This window comes from Penicillium verhagenii (genome assembly GCF_028828195.1).
Source record: "Penicillium verhagenii strain IBT 33310 chromosome Unknown utg000005l_segment0_segment0, whole genome shotgun sequence".
Taxonomy (NCBI): domain Eukaryota; kingdom Fungi; phylum Ascomycota; class Eurotiomycetes; order Eurotiales; family Aspergillaceae; genus Penicillium; species Penicillium verhagenii.
This window is the reverse complement of record NW_026643169.1, coordinates 3,634,645-3,652,270: the sequence shown is the minus strand read 5'-3', so window position 1 is coordinate 3,652,270 and position 17,626 is coordinate 3,634,645. Positions and strand designations below refer to the sequence as shown.

Sequence of the window (17,626 nt, the reverse complement as noted above, 5' to 3'; positions counted from 1 at the left end):
TTTTCATTGACCATCGTGGCGCTAACGCGATCTACACAATGCCCGACTTTCTCTGACAAAGAAGCCGCCCACATCTGAAGCAAGTGCTAGTAGCGACCTGTTTAGAACTCCTGAGACAGCCATTCAGGATTGAGTCACGGGCTTATGAAAACAAAGAGAAGTATGAATATAGCAACTTGGAATGTTTGGGTTTGTTTCATCTAACACAAAGCGCGTAGATGACTCCTGTGGTTGAAAATAACACTGGCGGGTCCAAATATAGCCTGGGCGCTTAGCGCCCGCCGCTCTCAGCCAATCATTTCTTCTTCTGGCACCAGACCTCGAACAATAGAGCTGCTTACGGAGTACAGCAAAACAATGTGGCTGGAATCATGCCCATGAATAGGCAGAAGCAACTCTGGTTGAGATCCCGGATCCGATCATGCTCTCGGCAGCCCTGTTGCTGGCAGCTAGGCAGTTACTCGATAGTCGCTACTACACCCATAGTACCATCGGATTTTGACAGTATGTTAGTATCGAACGGATGATTGGGCGCGTATTGCCTACTATTGAATGGTACAATTTCCGAACAGAAGCAACTTTTGGAATTGCTGAGGGGAATCCGTTCAACATTTGAATGTTCGAACATTGAACATATGAATTCCATCAAGTGGAAAGATGTGTCCATCATGCGAGTGAGATGACTCAGCATTACTCGCGACTTCAGAGTCACGTGAATACTTTAAAGTCCAGTCACGTGCCTGGCTTGGAATGGCATCACGTGGACTATTCTACCCTACTTTCTGAGTTCAACTAGCCACATGCAGACCACGAGGAAATTGGTGCGGCCTTATTCTATGTTGAAAACTCTTGTTCTTTGAACTGATGTCAATTGATATCGATTGTTTTAAGTATTCATCTATGCTTGGATATCTCAGAAAGTATATTTGCACAAGTCCCGAGTCTCAATATTGCTGTCCGCTCCTGAGTCGAGTGACTGGTGTTGGCTGTATTCGAGACAAGAAAATCATTCAGGCTTGCCCAGTCGCTTTCGGATGTTGATGATTGCTAGGGGCCTGTCTTCAAATTTTAAGTCGTTGTCTTTTTCAGGTTGTATTCAAAGTTCCAATCCACGCCAAGTGTGGACATCGGGAGTCTTTCAAGCCCTGTTGGCACTAGTGCTCAGAGACCTCGGGAAGGCCCCCAACATTAATTGAAGAATCATTGACTTACTTGGCTGAAGGTCCACGGGGCACTTTGACTCAAGCTGGGCTTGCGAAATTATATACGATGGAACCCTTGGAAGACTTCCTTGGACGATTGAAGTTGCAGTTTACAAGTTACGTTGATGGTGATGAAGGAAAAGAAAACATTGAATATCTAACCCGTCCTAATACTATTAGAGATTGTCACCAGCCTGAATTATAACCTCTAGAGCTTTAGGATCACTTGAGAAATGCTCAAAAGAGGTTACGATAGAGGCTTATCAATGAATAGAACCAGACATCTGGAGTAATCTAAATGAAAAAGAATACATCTCGCTAGCGCTGGAGGGCTAGCTGGACACGTGCTCACGCGCTGGCCACGCGCTGGAGCTACTCAGATCTTCAAATATTATTCCACTTTGATAATCCAACCTTGATGCAAAGTATCTGTTCTGAATTCCTTCCCTCTTGTCTCTCCCTTTACTTCTTGCCAGATACTGGGTATCAAATCCATCACATAATCGATTCCAACATCATCTTTGAATCTTGTATGTTATTTCAACCATTCGAGCAATCCACGTGCTAACTTTTGACGCGTCAAGCTAGCAAAGACAGCAAAATCGTTTGTGTTGATACAATGAAGCCGGAAGACAAAGCGAATCAGCCGCCAGCGGAGCCTAGCCCCCAGATACCAGTGCCTCCTAGCCTGGTAATAGAAGAGGGGAAGGCAGGGGCGCTTGACGATACCACCGGCCTGAGTAAGTCGACGATCAAAAATAGGAAGAAGAAAATCAGGAAGAAGGCTATGCGAGAGCTTCTTAAACAAGAAGATGACCACGCAAGCCGAGAGATTTCCAAAGACACTCATGTGCCTGATCCTGCTGAGTCGTCCGCTCAAGGCCTCACTAGCTCCACCTCAACCATTTCGCCTCATGCGTTGGCACTTGAGGATAAGGTGGCACTGCCTGCATCGTCTGCACCTAGCTCTTCTGGTAGTGATATCTATTATACACCAGAGAGTGGGAGAAGTGGTACGTACTAGATATCCGAATGTTGGCTGATGCTATTGTCCCCCCATGCCATTTCGGAAAATCCTTCACCGGCGCATCTCACTATGCTATATGTATATTCCAGATGTCGGCCATCAATTGCTATAACGGCCCATTCAAATGTTCACTACACCCGCATTATTATACCCACTGGCATGATGCACTACATCACATGTATATATTTTATTGTGTTCTTTGAATAGACACACCAGGAAGATATACTGTGAATACTTTCTAACCTTATAATAGTGCCTGTTAGCCCGCGCCGGCCCGTGGAGAGTGAATCTGGTATTGAACTGGACAGTCAGCTCGGCGGCTCCGAAGTTATTTTCAGAGGGCAAATGCGTCCACGAACTGAAGCTAGTGTCCGTCGTTCAATAGAGAAGAAGAGGCGGTACAGGGAGCGCTTCAAGCTTCGGAAAACTATGTCACAATCAAGCAGTGCGCAGAGATTTTTAAGCAGCGCGCAGAAACAATCAAGCAGTGCGCAAGAAGAACCTAGCAGTGCGCAAGAACAACCTAGCAGTGCGCAAGAACAGCCTAGCAGTGCACAAGAACAACCTAGCAGTACACAGGGACGATCTAGCAGTGCGCATATACCAAGGAAGAGTGATCAATGGACTGAGGTGAAAAGGCGGTGTTATTCAGACTCAGCTACAATTCCGGAATCTCCCACGGAACAACAATCCCCAACATCCTCAACCGCCTCTGAAGTAACGTGTTGTTCCCCAAACAACTTTCCCTCCCACAAACAACGTGTCCGGACCCCACCGAGACCTGCGACCCCCTCGATCGACATCAATAGCGACACGTCTATGAAAATTTTCGATCCACACAAGACACAGAGCTACCAGGCCTTGCTTCCAGTTGACGCTACCGCCGCCGCAAGTCAATCCTCCTCTGCGTATCATCCGGGCAATATGCCTAGCAACATTAACGCTACGGCAGCTGGCCGCGCTGGATACCGCAAGGCGCCCAACGGTACTACTGAAAATAACAAGGCTCCTAACGGTGAAAACAACGACAAAGCTCCCAGCGAGGCCAAGAAAAAGCCGACCTGTCAGCTCATTGTTACCTCGACTGACCTCGGCAAATCTGTGAAACCTAAAATCCCCGACTTTGGGGAGGATCTCAGCTCCCACGGTGTCCAGTGCTCCAAGCTGGACTGCGACAAACGATGCGCCGCATGGGACTCCCTAGTTAGTATCTGTCCTGCTTGTGGACCATTCTCAACCACTAGATACTGCTCCAAGGAGCACCTGCGAGAGGACGTCAAGCAGCACTGGTCTGTCTGTGGTGAACGAACCTTCGCAACCCCCGTCAAGAAAAGTTCATTCCCCAAGGAGCTATTTGACGGTCCTCCTATGATCCCCTTCATCGACAGTTGGAGCTCTCCTGAACGTCATCGCCAGGCCATGTGGTTCAGTACTGGCCAGAACGAAGGTGATTACTTTGTCTTCACCGATCTACAAGTGGCGCAGAAGGCGGGAGTCGCATCGGGTCATTACACGACCCGGTGCCAGCCAACTATTAGCCACAGAATTCGGTTTGACAACGCGAATGATAGAGACATCTTCCGCCGCTGTCTTGCTGTATGCCTCTTTGCATCCTTCCAAGTTCCTGGCTTGGTGAACTTCACGTACAGAATGATACGTGACAACTTCCGCTCTTGCGGCCAGTGGACAGAGGCCTTGGAGAATGCTCTCTATGATCAGTTCTTCCGGGAGTTCAACGTCGAGTTTTCGGATTGCGAACGGCATGCGTGCATGACCGAGTGGACTGGCTACCCCGAGGCTTTCTGCCGAGACCCAGTTTGTCTTATTGAAAGGGAAACCCAATTTTCATCTTTTGACAACGGAGCCGGACGGGGATACGAGCGCCTGTGCCAGTGGATGGAGGCCCAGTATTGGATTCTCCGGGCAAACCGATTCACTCATCCTACCTGCCACAGTGTTGATGATCGAATCGTTGGCGTAGGCTACAATGGTTGGGTTGCTCCGATGGACCGGCGACCCTTCCGCCGAGGAGAAGGCTGGGATGGGGTGGGAACCGGGCCCATGGAAATTGAGTACGTGCGCCTTGGCCCCCGTGGGTACGAAAAAGAAACAATTGGGTGAAGACCTGATTGATACTACTACTTGAGTGGGAGTGGTACGCGTGGTGATGATGGTTCCCTATGACTTGACCCTTTTTCTGTATGGATATGCTTTTTGTATGTTTTACTATGATAGTTTCTTATGACCCTTTTTCTGTGGGTTTGTGCTTTTTGTATGTTTTATGATGATGGTTTCCTATGACTTGACCTTTTTTCTGTGGGGACGTGCCTTTTTTATGTCTTATGATGATGGTGAATTCTACTGCATGTGTTTGATGGTGAAGGAGTGGCGACTCAAAGGCCTTTGTTGACTGCATGTTACGTTTGAAGTTGATAGCCCGGTCCCCTCTTGGCCCACTCAGACGGTGAGGGGGATAATAACCTACTAGCCCCCCCACCCTTTATGCGTTTGAAGCGGGTAAGAAGTCATCTTAATGTTCGTGAGTACTTTGAGCGAGGTTGAAATTCCTTGGCGTGCTTTTTCTTGTCACTTTCTTTCTCTTTTTTGCTTTCCCCCCCTTAACTTCTATAACAAGATAGCAAGATAAACGTAAGACCCTAGTAGGGTGTAGAATTGTAGAAAACCAATATCCTATAAGTGATATTGATGCTGCAGCACCATCTTAAACACTGACAGGCGTGATTTCAGATAATTAATAGATTGTCCATCTCCAGTGTCAATTTTAGCTGTTTATTGCTACTGGTCTAGTTTGAGGAATTGCGATACAGAAGCCCTTATTTTCACTGAATGTACTTCTTCAGGCCACGAAGTCTTTCCTTTGCACTCTCAAGAACATCATCATTCTTGCAGACCGCAAAGCGGAGGTAGTCCTCAGCGATGTGTGTATTGGCATCAGTGTAGAACTCCGTAGGTGGGATCGCGGCAACACCAACCTCGTGAATCAAGAACCAACAAAGTTTGAAATCACGGGGACGGCTGGCAACATGCGGTGGGAATGGATAATCAGCGGGGAGTTTGACAGAAGACATATTTGCCAAGACAAAGTATCCGCCTTCCGGATCCGAGTACTAATCACCATATTAGAAAAAGGTTGGCAGAAAGTGAGCATGGAAAAAGTAAGTATACGTACTGGAATGCCCAACTCGTCAAAGACTTGACAGAAGCGTTCCATTTTCTGTTTCATATCTTTTCGACTCTCATCCCAGAATCCCACCTTATCGGCCTGCTCAAAAGCGACAGCAGCGGCCTCCTGGAGAGGGGAGACACTGCTGTAGCAGATACGGGTGTGCGCACCAGCCACATACTTGATCAAATGCTCTGGTCCAATGAGATAGCCTACACGCCAGCCTGTAGCATAGAATGCTTTGCCGGCAGAGCCCACGGTTAAGGTGCGTTCATATAGCTCAGGTGAGAGAGTTGCAATTCTGGTGAAGGGGACATAGAAGAGGCGATCGTAGACTTCATCAGAGAGGATAATCAGGTTGTGCTTCACGCAGAGAGCACCGATGCGCTCAAGCTCCTCTCGAGAGAACACCTTGCCAACAGGGTTGTGACTGGATATGGTTAGCTACTAGTATCGAATTAGAACACAGTTCAGGTTCTTACGGTGAGTTGAGAACCTATGAAGAGAATGTGTTAGCATGGTAATTGCCCTTCTTCTATTCCGGGAGAGAGGCCACTGACAATCATCTTAGTCTTGGGGTTCATGGCGCTTTCAAGCTCCTCGAAATCGATGGTCCATTCAGAGGCTGGGGATGTTCTGGTAGCACCATCCTTGGGAGGATGGAGTGGGACATAGCGAATAACGCCACCGGGCATCTCAATATTGCTAATGTACCTACACAAGACATTCAGTATATTGCGCGACACCAAATCCAATACTCCAAACTCACTGGTCGAAGAATGGTTCAAAAACAATGACCTCATCACCGGCTTCAATAAAGCCCATGAAGGCGCTCAACATTCCTGGTTTGGTGAAGTCTCGTCAGCCTTTCTACCCTGTGTTCTTTCCAGCAATGAATCTCACCCTCGTTGGCTCCAGTTGTGATCGATACTTCGGTCTCAGGGTTCAAGGTCCGACCAAAGAAAGGTGAATAGGCATCGGCAAGGGCTTGCTTGAGACGAGGGCGACCCTATGCGCTGTGAGCGAAAAATCCTGGATCGTGATCATGAATCTTTCCTAGTAGTCACGCCTACGTACCTTGGTCGGAGAGTATTGATTGCATTCCACCCGGTCAAGCGCCTCCTTCGCAGCATCAATCGCAAACTTCGGGGGGTTGTAACCACTGTACAGAGACATATACAGTTAGTGCTTGTCAATTGAGGTGATGAACCAGCTGACAAAATGTTGACACTCACAAAAACCCCTGGCCCATGTTGACGATCGGCTGAACGGGCGAGGCAGCTGCTGCTTCATTGACAATAGACCTATAGACTCAAGGTTAAAAAACCCATTCCAACATAGTTAGCCTTTATAGGTTCATACCAGACATCTTGTCGTTGCCCCGCTACTCGCTTTGCGGGGCGAAAGGGATCTGGCCGCGGAGCTGTTGACGACATTGTTCTTGCGCCGAAGGTAGGGCGGGGTAGAGTTAGGCTTGAAGGGCGAAACAGTGGGAGGGAGATGTAAGGCCGGACAAGAGGAGGAAACCGAGAGGCGCGACCAACAAGCATGAGGGGAAGGTGGGCTGTCAGGGTCAGTAATAAAGTGTGGTACTTGCGGAGTGGGAGTCACCACGCGCCAATGGCCAATGGCGTGCTCCGCGTTCCGGCTTCGGTGACATCTTCTCGGAGTATAAAACTTATCGGAACACCCGACGATACAAAGTCATTAACAAACAGACTGGCCACAGAGCTATATAATTCCTTTTTTGGGTGTTTTTAACGCACTATAATCATTAGACAAGTAATAAATTCAAAGGCTTTGCCTAACTTTTCTACTCCAACACGCGCAATGATGTTATAAGACTCAGGCACCAAGGCACCAAGCGGAGTTTCGATAAGCGATTACCTCAGCGGCCTTATCGCGACGCGTCTCCGCATTTCAACAAATGGAGCTTTCGTGTTGAGTGAACTCCTCTATTCATGATTGCCGAAAATTTGCAGTCATGGTTTCTTGTCCTATCTGTCAAAAATCTGTCCCACAGTTAAAGATTAACGATCATCTCGATTCCGGCTGCCTGAGCTTCATTGAAGAACCGTCTTCCTCGCCCGTCGAGCTATCCGCCTCCCAAAAAGCCGTCCCGAGCATATTCCAACCATCCTCCGCCCGCAAATCTACCTCCCAGGCCAATTTGCCGAAAGAGTCACCATCCCGTGCCAGTGTGCCGACGCCCCGTCCCGCGAATGGTAAGCGATCATTCACGCAAGACACTCCAACCCGAGACAATGGTGCGAATCAACCCAATGGACTTCCGACTGAGCCGCAGGCGAAACGTCCAAAAGTGAATGCTTTCCACAGAGCAGCCCCGCTTGCAGAGCGGATGCGACCCAAAAATCTCGAAGAGGTATGCGGGCAGGAACTTGTCGGTCCTTCGGGGGTGCTTCGTGGTCTTATCGAACAAGACCGAGTTCCGAGCATGATTCTCTGGGGAAGTGCGGGAACAGGCAAAACGACCATTGCTCGCGTCATTTCATCTATGGTGGGTAGTCGGTTTGTGGAAATCAACAGTACTAGCAGTGGAGTCGCGGAGTGTAAAAAGATATTCTCCGAGGCCCGCAGTGAGCTTGGCCTCACAGGCAGAAAAACCATCATTTTCTGTGATGAGATTCATCGATTCTCGAAATCGCAACAGGATGTGTTCCTTGGTCCTGTGGAGAGCGGTCAAGTGACTCTGATTGGTGCCACCACCGAGAATCCGTCTTTCAAAGTTCAAAATGCCTTGCTCTCCAGATGCAGAACGTTCACATTGGCAAAGCTCACTGATGAGGACATCGTCTCTATTCTTCAACGTGCATTGAGGGTAGAGGGTCCCAACTACAACCCATCAGAGCTGGTTGATGATCACTTAATCCAATACCTGGCCAAATTTGCCGATGGCGATGCTCGAACTTCACTCAATCTCTTGGAATTGGCAATGGACCTATCAAAACGACCGGGGATCACCACAGACGATCTAAAGCAGTCTTTGACCAAAACTCTTGTGTATGATCGCGCAGGTGATCAACATTATGATACCATTTCGGCTTTTCACAAGTCTCTTCGTGGTAGTGATCCAGATGCCGCCCTTTACTACCTCGCCCGCATGATCCAGTCCGGCGAAGACCCTTTGTACATTGCCCGACGATTAATTGTTGTGGCCTCTGAAGATATTGGACTAGCAGACAACAGTATGCTCACTTTGGCAATTTCTACCCATTCTGCTGTTGAAAAGGTCGGCCTTCCCGAAGCCAGAATTAATCTGGCACATGCGACTGTCGCCATGGCATTATCCAAAAAGAGTACCAGGGCATATCGCGGACTGAATAACGCATATGCTGCTCTGAATGAGCCTGGCGTTGCTGGACTGCCCATCCCTATTCATCTTCGAAATGCACCAACCAAGTTGATGAAGGAGCTTGGCTACGGTAAAGAGTATAAGTACAATCCAAACTACTTGGACGGCAAGGTTGAACAAGAGTACCTACCCGAGGAGATCCTTGATCGTACCTTCCTGGAGGACTTAGATCTTGGTGCACAGCGAGACCCCGATTTGTACAGTACCAGGCGCAGGGGCAACTGAGTGTTGGAAAGTTTCAGCATGCAGGTGGAAGCTCCAGGCCTTGCAACAACATACCTACCCATGGCCTCTACCCGCCGACAAACTTTCCTAGCATCTGAATCGTCAATGCCGCAAAATTCAGTGAAAGTGGCCCGTGGGTTGCGCTCCAGCGACTGGATCTAGACCTTGATCAGTGAGAAAAAAAAATCACATGTCCACGGCTAGAGCTTGACCTACAGAGATCGAAGTGATTCCAAATTAGGAAGTGGCTCTCGAACTCACACCCCGTTACATAATCCCTCGCTCCTGCCTCATGTATGGGAACTGTAACGGTCGGCTCTGAATTTTGAGCAGCTGTGATCTTCTCCATGACTCCCTTACATCTGTTTTTCCTTCTTGCTGTCAGCTTGCATTGGTGGCCTGTGATTTATATCTCAAACCTCCAGATCTTTACCAGAAGCCCACCCGCTCGTATTTTCTTTTTTATGCTTGCGCGCACTTGACAACCTTTATTTCCGTTCTTTAAGTATCCCCCACATTCACGTACCATGGCGCACCATGGTGGAGTACCGGAGTCTGCTCATGCTCCAACCGTGGGGTATTATCCGGCTCCCGATGGGATGATCCCCCAAAATATTGTTCATTCTGTAGGTCGGGGTTTTTTTTTCCATGATCTTCCCCGATCATAGAGCCGCAGGAAAAACTTGTCATTGTTAATCTTGACTGACCTGGGTGCTCATAGCCCGGCCAACGCTCTCTGGTAATATCGACGCAGCTTTCAGCAGCCTGGCAAATTCAACACCAAGTTCAACGCCAAATCGAACACAAAATGGAACACCAAGTTGAACATCAAACTTCATGCAGGTCAAGGTCCGATTTTACCCACCCCGGAGAACAATCAAATGCATATGAGACGGTCACTCTTCTCGATGATTCACTCCAAGGTAGCAATTTGGATGAGCAGCCTTTCCAGTCTTTAATCCAACCAAATGCCACCAATGAACATCATGACAATTATCAACACGCGGCAGACATGACGACAGAACGGACAGCTCCCTTGACTACAGATCCTCCAAGCACCCCCCTCACCTCTCACGACCGGTCATCATCCTTCATCAATAGACGCGCGTCACCAACGCTGGGATATGATTTCGTCATTGAAGACCCAACAAATCCCCTTGGTTATCGGGAAAAGCGATTTCGCTCTCGAACAGAATTGGATAAGCAAAAGGAAGACATTCGACACCTGAAAGAATACGGTGGCGCATGTCTTGCCTGCCACCGAAGTAAGAAAAAATGCGGACCCTCGACTCCCTGTCCACCTTGCCTTGCACACGATCGCAAGTGCGTTCGTAAAGGCCAAACAGACTCGCAACCAAATTCTTCCGACCCTGTTCCGTCACCAAACCCGCACCAAGACGAACTTCTCGAGATTTTGCAACCTTGTCCATGGGAGCTCACAGACTCTATTGACGGGACTTATTGTGATCCTGGCTTTATTCAGAATTCTAGCCGACAGGGAAGGACGGACAGGTAACCACTGTACTGTACTCACATGCTGGACAGTTTGAGCTCGTTTTTGAAGTACTGGGTTTGGGAAATACATCTGCATGAAGAACCACTCGTATTGTCTGAGGGCATAAGGCTATCAGCTGAAGCTGGGGGTAGCCTGTCGGAGCCTCTATTGAAGATTACTCTCGTTGCAATCACCTATCATTATTGTTCTGGTTAACATACTATCATCAGACAATGGCATTGTGCAAGCTTCTCGCATACGTCAACAACGCGATACCAGAGTTTGCGAGCTTACTGTTTGTTTACTGCTTTCCATTGTACATGTTTGCTCTTGTTTATTATAGTATGTTCTAGCTATCACCTCTGAGGGGTGTTTGGACAATTATTTTTATTTCCTGATCGCTCAAAAACTTCTTTTCTACTTGAAAGTATTGGATAGATTCTCGAAAAAGAGAACGAAACCGAGGAACTTGTGGTAAAGAAATACTGTAAAAAAGAGTCCGAGTACGTCTCCACGTTCCCGCATTCCGCGTGCCAGCGCGTCCAAAAGAATCCTCTCCACCGCCAAAACACTACTCCACCCGCCGATCAACCCATCTCCCAACCCGACAAACCCAAGCTCAAACATTGCACGACATTCCCTATCGTGCCCAACCCACCACCCATCATGGCCTCCGGCCAACCGTTCGCGTCACGCTCGTACGCGGGCACCAAAATCCCGGACCGCTCCGTCAACGCCAACGCCATGCCCTTCAGTGCCTCGTCGTTCACCCGGCATCGTGGATTAGGCGCCACTGCCCCAGCTGATTTTGGAGCCCCCGAAGGCCCCAAGCAAAGCCAACAGGCTACGAATGCCCCGGCCGCACAAAGCCACGGACCCGCGCAGGATGCGAATCCGTTGAGCCGATTGACCGAGGAGCAGCGTGAAGAGATTAATGAAGCTGTAAGATCAACACACGCCCTCTATTACACTTGCCCATTGTATTATCCTACCTTCTGTTCAATACACATAATGCGCCCGCAATCCACTGTATCCTTCTTCTCGAAGCGGGTATGAGGATCGCAGCTGGGAGAATTTCTCGCCTGCGTCATCCATTAACAAGCAAGATAAACAAAACCACAACAGAAAGAGAAAAAAAGAAGATGCGGACAAGGGCACAGCTAACGCCGCTTCAAATCACAGTTTACCCTCTTCGATCTCGATCGCGATCGCCACCTAGACTACCATGAACTCCGCGTCGCTTTCCGCGCGCTAGGCTTCACACTCACAAAACAAGAACTCATCTCCCTCCTTACAACCTACGGCGTCCCGCGCCCACAAGTCCAACAACAACAAGGACAGAATAACCCCAATGCACCGGGCAGCCAGGTTTCCAAGGGCGGAAACCCGCAACACCCCTCCAATCTCCTCATGCCCCTCTCTTCATTCCAGGCCGTAACAGCGCTGAAGATCCTTGAGCGGGATCCACGCGACGAGATCTTACGCGCGTTCGAGCTGTTTGATGATGGCCAGAAGGGCTTCATTGATCTGGAGGACTTGAGACGTGTTGCGCGGGAGTTGGGAGAGACGGGTCTCGAGGAGGAGGAGCTTAGGGCCATGATTGAGGAGTTTGATCTTGAGGGTGTTGGTGGTGTTACTCGGGAGGCCTTTGTCGGCATCTGTTGGCAGTGATTGATCCGGCTGGCTGTGATATATTGATTGCATTGGTTATCATTTGTTTTGATGGTGTTGGGTCTAAGTTGTGCTCTTGTGTTTGTTTAGTTTTATTTTCGATTTGGTTATTCTGGCATCGATTGTCAAGTTTGCATTTTCTAGTATCCAGAGCCATGGACAAGTATCACCTCTACTGGTAACTGCACCTGTATGCTTCAAAGCTTGTTTGGCGAATTCATGATAATTTCTCAGTCTCGCTAGCGCTCTTTGTCTCACTTTTCTGCCATAGCAAGAATTTGGGGAAATGGGCAGCTGAAAATTGGTTGTGTTGAGACATGGGGTGCATCGTGACCTCGGGATTAGGGTCGCTAGCTTGCTAGCTGAACAATGTATGAGATAATCATGCAAAGTGAGATGAAGCTGATCATAGTGGGTCTGATGTCATGTATAGTTTTCATTACTATACTCCAATCAGACAAGTATGGCCGTGGTCGGAAGTCCGATACCTCCAGTGAGCAATTGACATGGAAGAGCCAGAGTCGTATACTCAATGAGTCAATCCCCACCGACCTTAATCAGCACCAACACCCCCTAACATATAAACTAATCATGAAGTGAAACCCATCCAGAATGCAAACAATAAAAAATATAATAAGAAATGGTAAAGCCTGTGAGATTAAACCCACGAGAAAATTTGAACATCAAGAAGCCATGCAATTATCCATATTGCGCGCGGGGTGGTGGGACATTTTGATGGTAACCACCAGGATACCCACCCCACTGTTCTGAAGGGGGAGGGCCACGCATCCCCGGCGGAGGCATTCCAGGTGGCGGACCATAGTATTGCGGCGGAGGGCCCTTGGCCATGCGTCGTCGGGCACTGGCTCCACGACACCAACTGGTGACACAGTAGAGCAAGGCAAGAAGAATCAAGCAGCCAACGCCAACGCAGACGCCAATAACAATGTTCTTGTGATCTTTTACCCAGCCTCCAACGGAAGAACCCTTGCATTGACCGTTGCTGCAATAGCCACCGGAGTCACAGGGTGTGCCGTCGAGATAGTTCTGGTTCATCTCGATACAGGTTGAGGAGCCGTACTGTGCAGCGATTGATGGGGCACCGCACACGATCATGCAAGATGGCGCATTGGTGTTTGTGCAGGCCCAGGAATCATTGCTGCTGAGAACGGTACCTATCACCGAGCGGCATTGGTAGTCGCGACTTGTGCACTGGCCACTAGCGCAAGCAAGGCCCTGGCCCGATGAACCGCAAGAGGAGCCATCTTTCTTGTATTTATCGCTTGGACACGCACTGGAGTTGCCAGTGCAGGTTTCGGCGATATCACAGACGCCTGTGCTGGCTCGACAGACTGTGCTTGCTGAAGAGTACTGGCAGCTGGAGCAGCAGCTGTCGTTCGAGTCATCGCAGATGGCTCCGGACTTGAACTTGCAGGTTGTGGCGTCGCAACAGGCATTATCGCCGCAGGCTGCTGTGCCGCCGCAATCGCATTCCTCGCCTGCTTCGACAATACCGTTTCCGCATTGGCTGCCAGTGATTGTTACGACGCCGCGATTATCGGTCAGACAGGTTGACTTGATGCTGTTGCGCCCAATGGCTGAGCAGATGTTGCCGATCGTGCACTCGGAGAAAGTCGTCATGCTTGACGATGCGTAGGGATTCATGATATATTTTGCGTCTGCATTGCAGGTTGATGATGTCAATGGACAACATTGGGACGAATCCTCTAGGCCTTGAGCGCATGTATCGGAGTCACAGTCATGGACGGCTCCAAATGTATGGCCACTTTCGTGAGAGAAGATTTGCCAAGTGCTGCCTGCGTTGCCTACCACGACATTGGCTCCACTGACGGAGCTAGATCCATCACTGGTCAAGTCGGAGGTACATAATTGACCCATCCAGGAGACGCCAACTTCGGAGTCAGTGGGACAGCCAGTCATGAGAGTCCAGTAAGCGTTGTCATCCTGATTGTCTGCTCGCCATTTTGAAAACTCATTAAGTCTCCAGGTGATATTGCCGCTTGGACAATCAACATTCCAAGGGGTGGCAGCATTATCTGATGTAGGACATGCCTCCTTGTTGATGGTCAAATTGCGTAGACCAATGGAGACGTTGAACGACTCTTCGTAGAGACTGGACGCAGTATTCACAATGTTGATCACATAGTCTTTCGCAGCGGCCATAGCAGTGACGGTGGTGTTATCAGAGAAGAAGTCAGTCATCTTACAGTCTGTAGCTACTCCGATTAAAGCCACTTTTTTCGTGCTCGGGCAGCCAGATGTGTCTCCAATGGTTGACGCCAGGTTGACGCCGCCCGTATTTCCTGAGATTCCACCCACGTCAGACTGCCGTTTGCTCAGACCAAACAAGGAATTTAACGATGTAACTCCCCATTTAGCCTCGTCCTCTCCGGTCCCATAGGGAAACATGGAATTAACCAAGTCAGTGTTGTAGCGCAATTTATCAGCTCCACAGCCAGACGATGTGGACAAAGACCGCCTGAGGTCTGGGTGCTCCGGCTGCAATCGAATCATGTCGGAGTCGCGGTATACGATCATGTAATCTTGGTCTCTCCGTTCAACGTTCGCATCGATTGGCCGCTTCTTGGAGGAATAGGTCGACTGGAGCTCGATGTGGTGTTTATCTTGTCCAATGCTGAACGCGCCCTCGAATAATGGGTCCAGCCCATCTCTCCGGACCGTGACCCTAGCCCAGCCCGAAGGCGTCCATCGGCCTTTCCCTGAGCCTACAAGCGCGCGACCGCGGAAGACCTTGTGCTCATGTCGATGGATGGGCTCGCCGTCTGTCAATGATCCGTCGGCATCAATATATTGAACGAACGCATCGTCGGCAAGAATATCATGATTTGGCTCTAGCTCTAGCTTTATGCGGGTTCCGTCGTGGTGTAATTCGAGGGTGAGATCGAAGTGTGAAAGGTGGTCTATTTGGTGTGCAGGGGTGTTGATGACGGCGTTATCGATCGGCGTGACCTGGCGGATCGCTTCTGAGGCTTGAGATCGCGCTAAGAGGAATTGTCAGTGTGGGAGATCGTAAATTTAGACAGGAAATCTTACCTGTGGCGGGCGAAATCAGCGAAACTACGCCCAGAATTGACCATACGCTGAGAAACCTCATTGCTGGATGAGCAAAACAGAGGAATCAGGGTCTCGCTGATAGAGTTTCAAGGGTCTTCGGCTATCATGGGGGGAAACGCAGGGTCGCTGAGGGTCCACTAATCTCCACCGGCGTTGATTTGAAACGAAAGGAATTGCAGAACCATAGACGAGTAGGTCCAAGGGGTTAATGAGTGAAGAAAAGGAATTAAGAAGAAGTGAAGAAAAGACAAGGCGATACATATCCAAAGTCCATGGTCGACTCAGCCCAGTTGTTATTGGCGCCAAGCACGGAAGAATCCAATGGTAAAAAGGGCAGTTGGGGCGTGTCTTGGCAAGACAAGATGGTGTTACATGAACGAAATATGTATGCCTAATGTCAATACATCCAGTCTTGTAACCTTTGCTGACTTGAGATCCATGGATCGTGCTTTTTTCTATATTCAGATATGTGCAAAATGCCTCAATCAAGAGATTCGTGGTACAGTCTATGGGCCAACTGGGCAAAATGGGGAATCGCAGCTGAACAAATGTCACACTGGATACTGAACAGTCCCTTCTCTTCCTCGTCGTTGTCTTCCTCGTCGTTGTCTTCCTCGTCTTCGTTCTCTTCTTCTTCACTCCATGTCATCTCGTCATGATCCACACTTGTCTTCTCCGTTATCTCCGGGCCAGGAACACATGCAGTGGCGCCAGACCCTGGATCCACTAACGGTACAGTCCAATCTCTGAGCACCGTTTCCTGCAGCCGGAACATTTTTCCTATATCGCGCCCGCTACTTTGCTTTTGATCCCCTGCACTCTCCACCAAGTTCGTCACAGCTACGTTGATCAAACTCAGGTCCCACCCGGATTTTTCGGGATTCAATCGTCGAAACATTGTCAGAAGATTCTCCTGAACTAACCGTTCGGCCAGTGCATCAATATTCTCTTCCAGATTGAAGACAAACCCTGGCAGAGGAGCCGATCGAGAAATGCGGTTGGCATTGTATGTTCGCACCCCGTCAGTGTCCGGAGCATTGCGAGGTCGTGTAGATAGACGCAAGGTCCGCGGGTGGGCCAGCCACCGTGGAGATTCTTCACTTTTATCTAGTAAATCCGTCCTCATCCGCCGGATCAAGCTTCCCGTAAGAGTCACAAGTTCGCGACGCACATTCTCCACGGTGCCGAATTGGCCACGACCGTAGGAGTCCTCAATACTGATTTGAGTAGGCAAATCTCGAGCCTCGAGTACTTCGGTGTTGTCCACGCCGTGCAGGAGACCCCAAATGCGCATTCCAATACCTCTTGGTGCACCAGGCCCGCCTAACGTTTTCTCGAGCATAGCTGGGCCCATTCCAGGATATAGACGGACATCCCGGACCGTGACATCTTCTTCCCCTGTACTTTCTCCGGTAACGCGGGCTCTCAGTTTCTGGGCAAGTCGTGATCCGATGCCAGGAATTTGGCGGATCTGATAACTATCCAGAAATTGGGTCACATTGCTCTCAATGCCATCTTGGGCTAGTGAGTATGGTGGGAGCAGAACAGTCTGCTCATTGGGTTTGTGGACACTTCCCACTAGTTTTGCGAGAAGCTTGGAGGTAGATACTCCTCCTGTAGCTGTGAAGCCTTTCTGGTGCTCCATCTGATCTCTGAGGTACTTGAGCAGATGGGACGCGATCACAAGCTTCATTTCCAGATTTGATGTATCGAGTGTGGAAATCGAGGTATCCTCTGCTGTCGCGGGGAAGGTCGAGCCCATGATTTTTGTCGCATCGTAAGCAAATCCGATTGTTGGGTCTTTAGAGTCCAAATGGAAGAACGAGGTCGACAAATCATTCGGGTTCAATAGATTGACATTATAATCAATCATCTCGGTAACATCTAGAGATAGCTCATCAAAACCAAGCTTCTCCACTCGTCCGCCCCAGATAAATCCTCGAATGAAAAGGTAGAGCTCTTTGGAGGCGTCTCGAAATCTGGTCAGGTCCTCGCCCAGAACAATCACCACATCGGGGCACGTTCGCTTGGCATCTTTGATGAGCTGCAGCTTGTGTAGCCCTCGCCGCCGGGCTTCGTAATTACATGTCACGATAATTTGCTTCTGTTGTACGGCTAGGGGTAACTTCTTTAGTGCCGGCTGTTCTACTTCGAAAACCGAAGCATAGAAGCAGTCATAATCCTGGTGGTGTCAGGAACGATTCATTCATGGTGAATATGGGTCTGCTTACTAAGTGAAGGATGATCCGACGGTCATTACGCGTCGGAGCTGTAGCCATATGATTTCTATGAGGATGAACTGATGAATTCGTCTGTCGTTGCATAGGTCTGGACCTGGAGATCCATGAATGTT

At 49.2% G+C, this 17,626-nt stretch overlaps 8 protein-coding genes across 8 annotated transcripts; 5 read left to right on the top strand and 3 right to left on the bottom strand.

The window, feature by feature from the left end:
* Window positions 1-1,821: 1,821 nt before the first annotated feature.
* Window positions 1,822-2,226, top strand: N7466_004878 (uncharacterized protein; the record flags this gene model as incomplete). Its single annotated transcript, XM_057164275.1, has 1 exon — window positions 1,822-2,226. The coding sequence occupies one exon, from the start codon at window positions 1,822-1,824 to the stop codon at window positions 2,224-2,226; it is 405 nt and encodes a 134-aa protein (XP_057022956.1).
* A 348-nt stretch (window positions 2,227-2,574) lies between these two features.
* Window positions 2,575-4,350, top strand: N7466_004877 (uncharacterized protein; the record flags this gene model as incomplete). The annotated part of the gene is made up of 1 exon (XM_057164274.1): window positions 2,575-4,350. The coding sequence occupies one exon, from the start codon at window positions 2,575-2,577 to the stop codon at window positions 4,348-4,350; it is 1,776 nt and encodes a 591-aa protein (XP_057022955.1).
* Window positions 4,351-5,069: 719 nt separating this feature from the next.
* N7466_004876 (kynurenine--oxoglutarate transaminase) lies at window positions 5,070-6,849 on the bottom strand (the record flags this gene model as incomplete). Its single annotated transcript, XM_057164273.1, has 9 exons — window positions 5,070-5,357; window positions 5,420-5,843; window positions 5,896-5,909; window positions 5,974-6,127; window positions 6,183-6,255; window positions 6,317-6,422; window positions 6,491-6,575; window positions 6,649-6,717; window positions 6,776-6,849. 9 exons carry the CDS (start codon window positions 6,847-6,849, stop codon window positions 5,070-5,072), a joined length of 1,287 nt encoding a protein of 428 aa, XP_057022954.1.
* Window positions 6,850-7,397: 548 nt separating this feature from the next.
* On the top strand, window positions 7,398-9,011 carry N7466_004875 (ssDNA-dependent ATPase MGS1; the record flags this gene model as incomplete). Its single annotated transcript, XM_057164272.1, has 1 exon — window positions 7,398-9,011. One exon carries the CDS (start codon window positions 7,398-7,400, stop codon window positions 9,009-9,011), a length of 1,614 nt encoding a protein of 537 aa, XP_057022953.1.
* An 808-nt stretch (window positions 9,012-9,819) lies between these two features.
* On the top strand, window positions 9,820-10,527 carry N7466_004874 (uncharacterized protein; the record flags this gene model as incomplete). The annotated part of the gene is made up of 1 exon (XM_057164271.1): window positions 9,820-10,527. One exon carries the CDS (start codon window positions 9,820-9,822, stop codon window positions 10,525-10,527), a length of 708 nt encoding a protein of 235 aa, XP_057022952.1.
* A 645-nt stretch (window positions 10,528-11,172) lies between these two features.
* cdc31 (putative cell division control protein Cdc31) lies at window positions 11,173-12,177 on the top strand (the record flags this gene model as incomplete). The annotated part of the gene is made up of 2 exons (XM_057164270.1): window positions 11,173-11,448; window positions 11,689-12,177. 2 exons carry the CDS (start codon window positions 11,173-11,175, stop codon window positions 12,175-12,177), a joined length of 765 nt encoding a protein of 254 aa, XP_057022951.1.
* Window positions 12,178-12,876: 699 nt separating this feature from the next.
* admB (uncharacterized protein) lies at window positions 12,877-15,313 on the bottom strand (the record flags this gene model as incomplete). The annotated part of the gene is made up of 2 exons (XM_057164269.1): window positions 12,877-15,200; window positions 15,253-15,313. The coding sequence occupies 2 exons, from the start codon at window positions 15,311-15,313 to the stop codon at window positions 12,877-12,879; spliced, it is 2,385 nt and encodes a 794-aa protein (XP_057022950.1).
* A 441-nt stretch (window positions 15,314-15,754) lies between these two features.
* On the bottom strand, window positions 15,755-17,552 carry N7466_004871 (putative DNA polymerase iota; the record flags this gene model as incomplete). Its single annotated transcript, XM_057164268.1, has 2 exons — window positions 15,755-17,455; window positions 17,505-17,552. 2 exons carry the CDS (start codon window positions 17,550-17,552, stop codon window positions 15,755-15,757), a joined length of 1,749 nt encoding a protein of 582 aa, XP_057022949.1.
* Window positions 17,553-17,626: the final 74 nt, after the last annotated feature.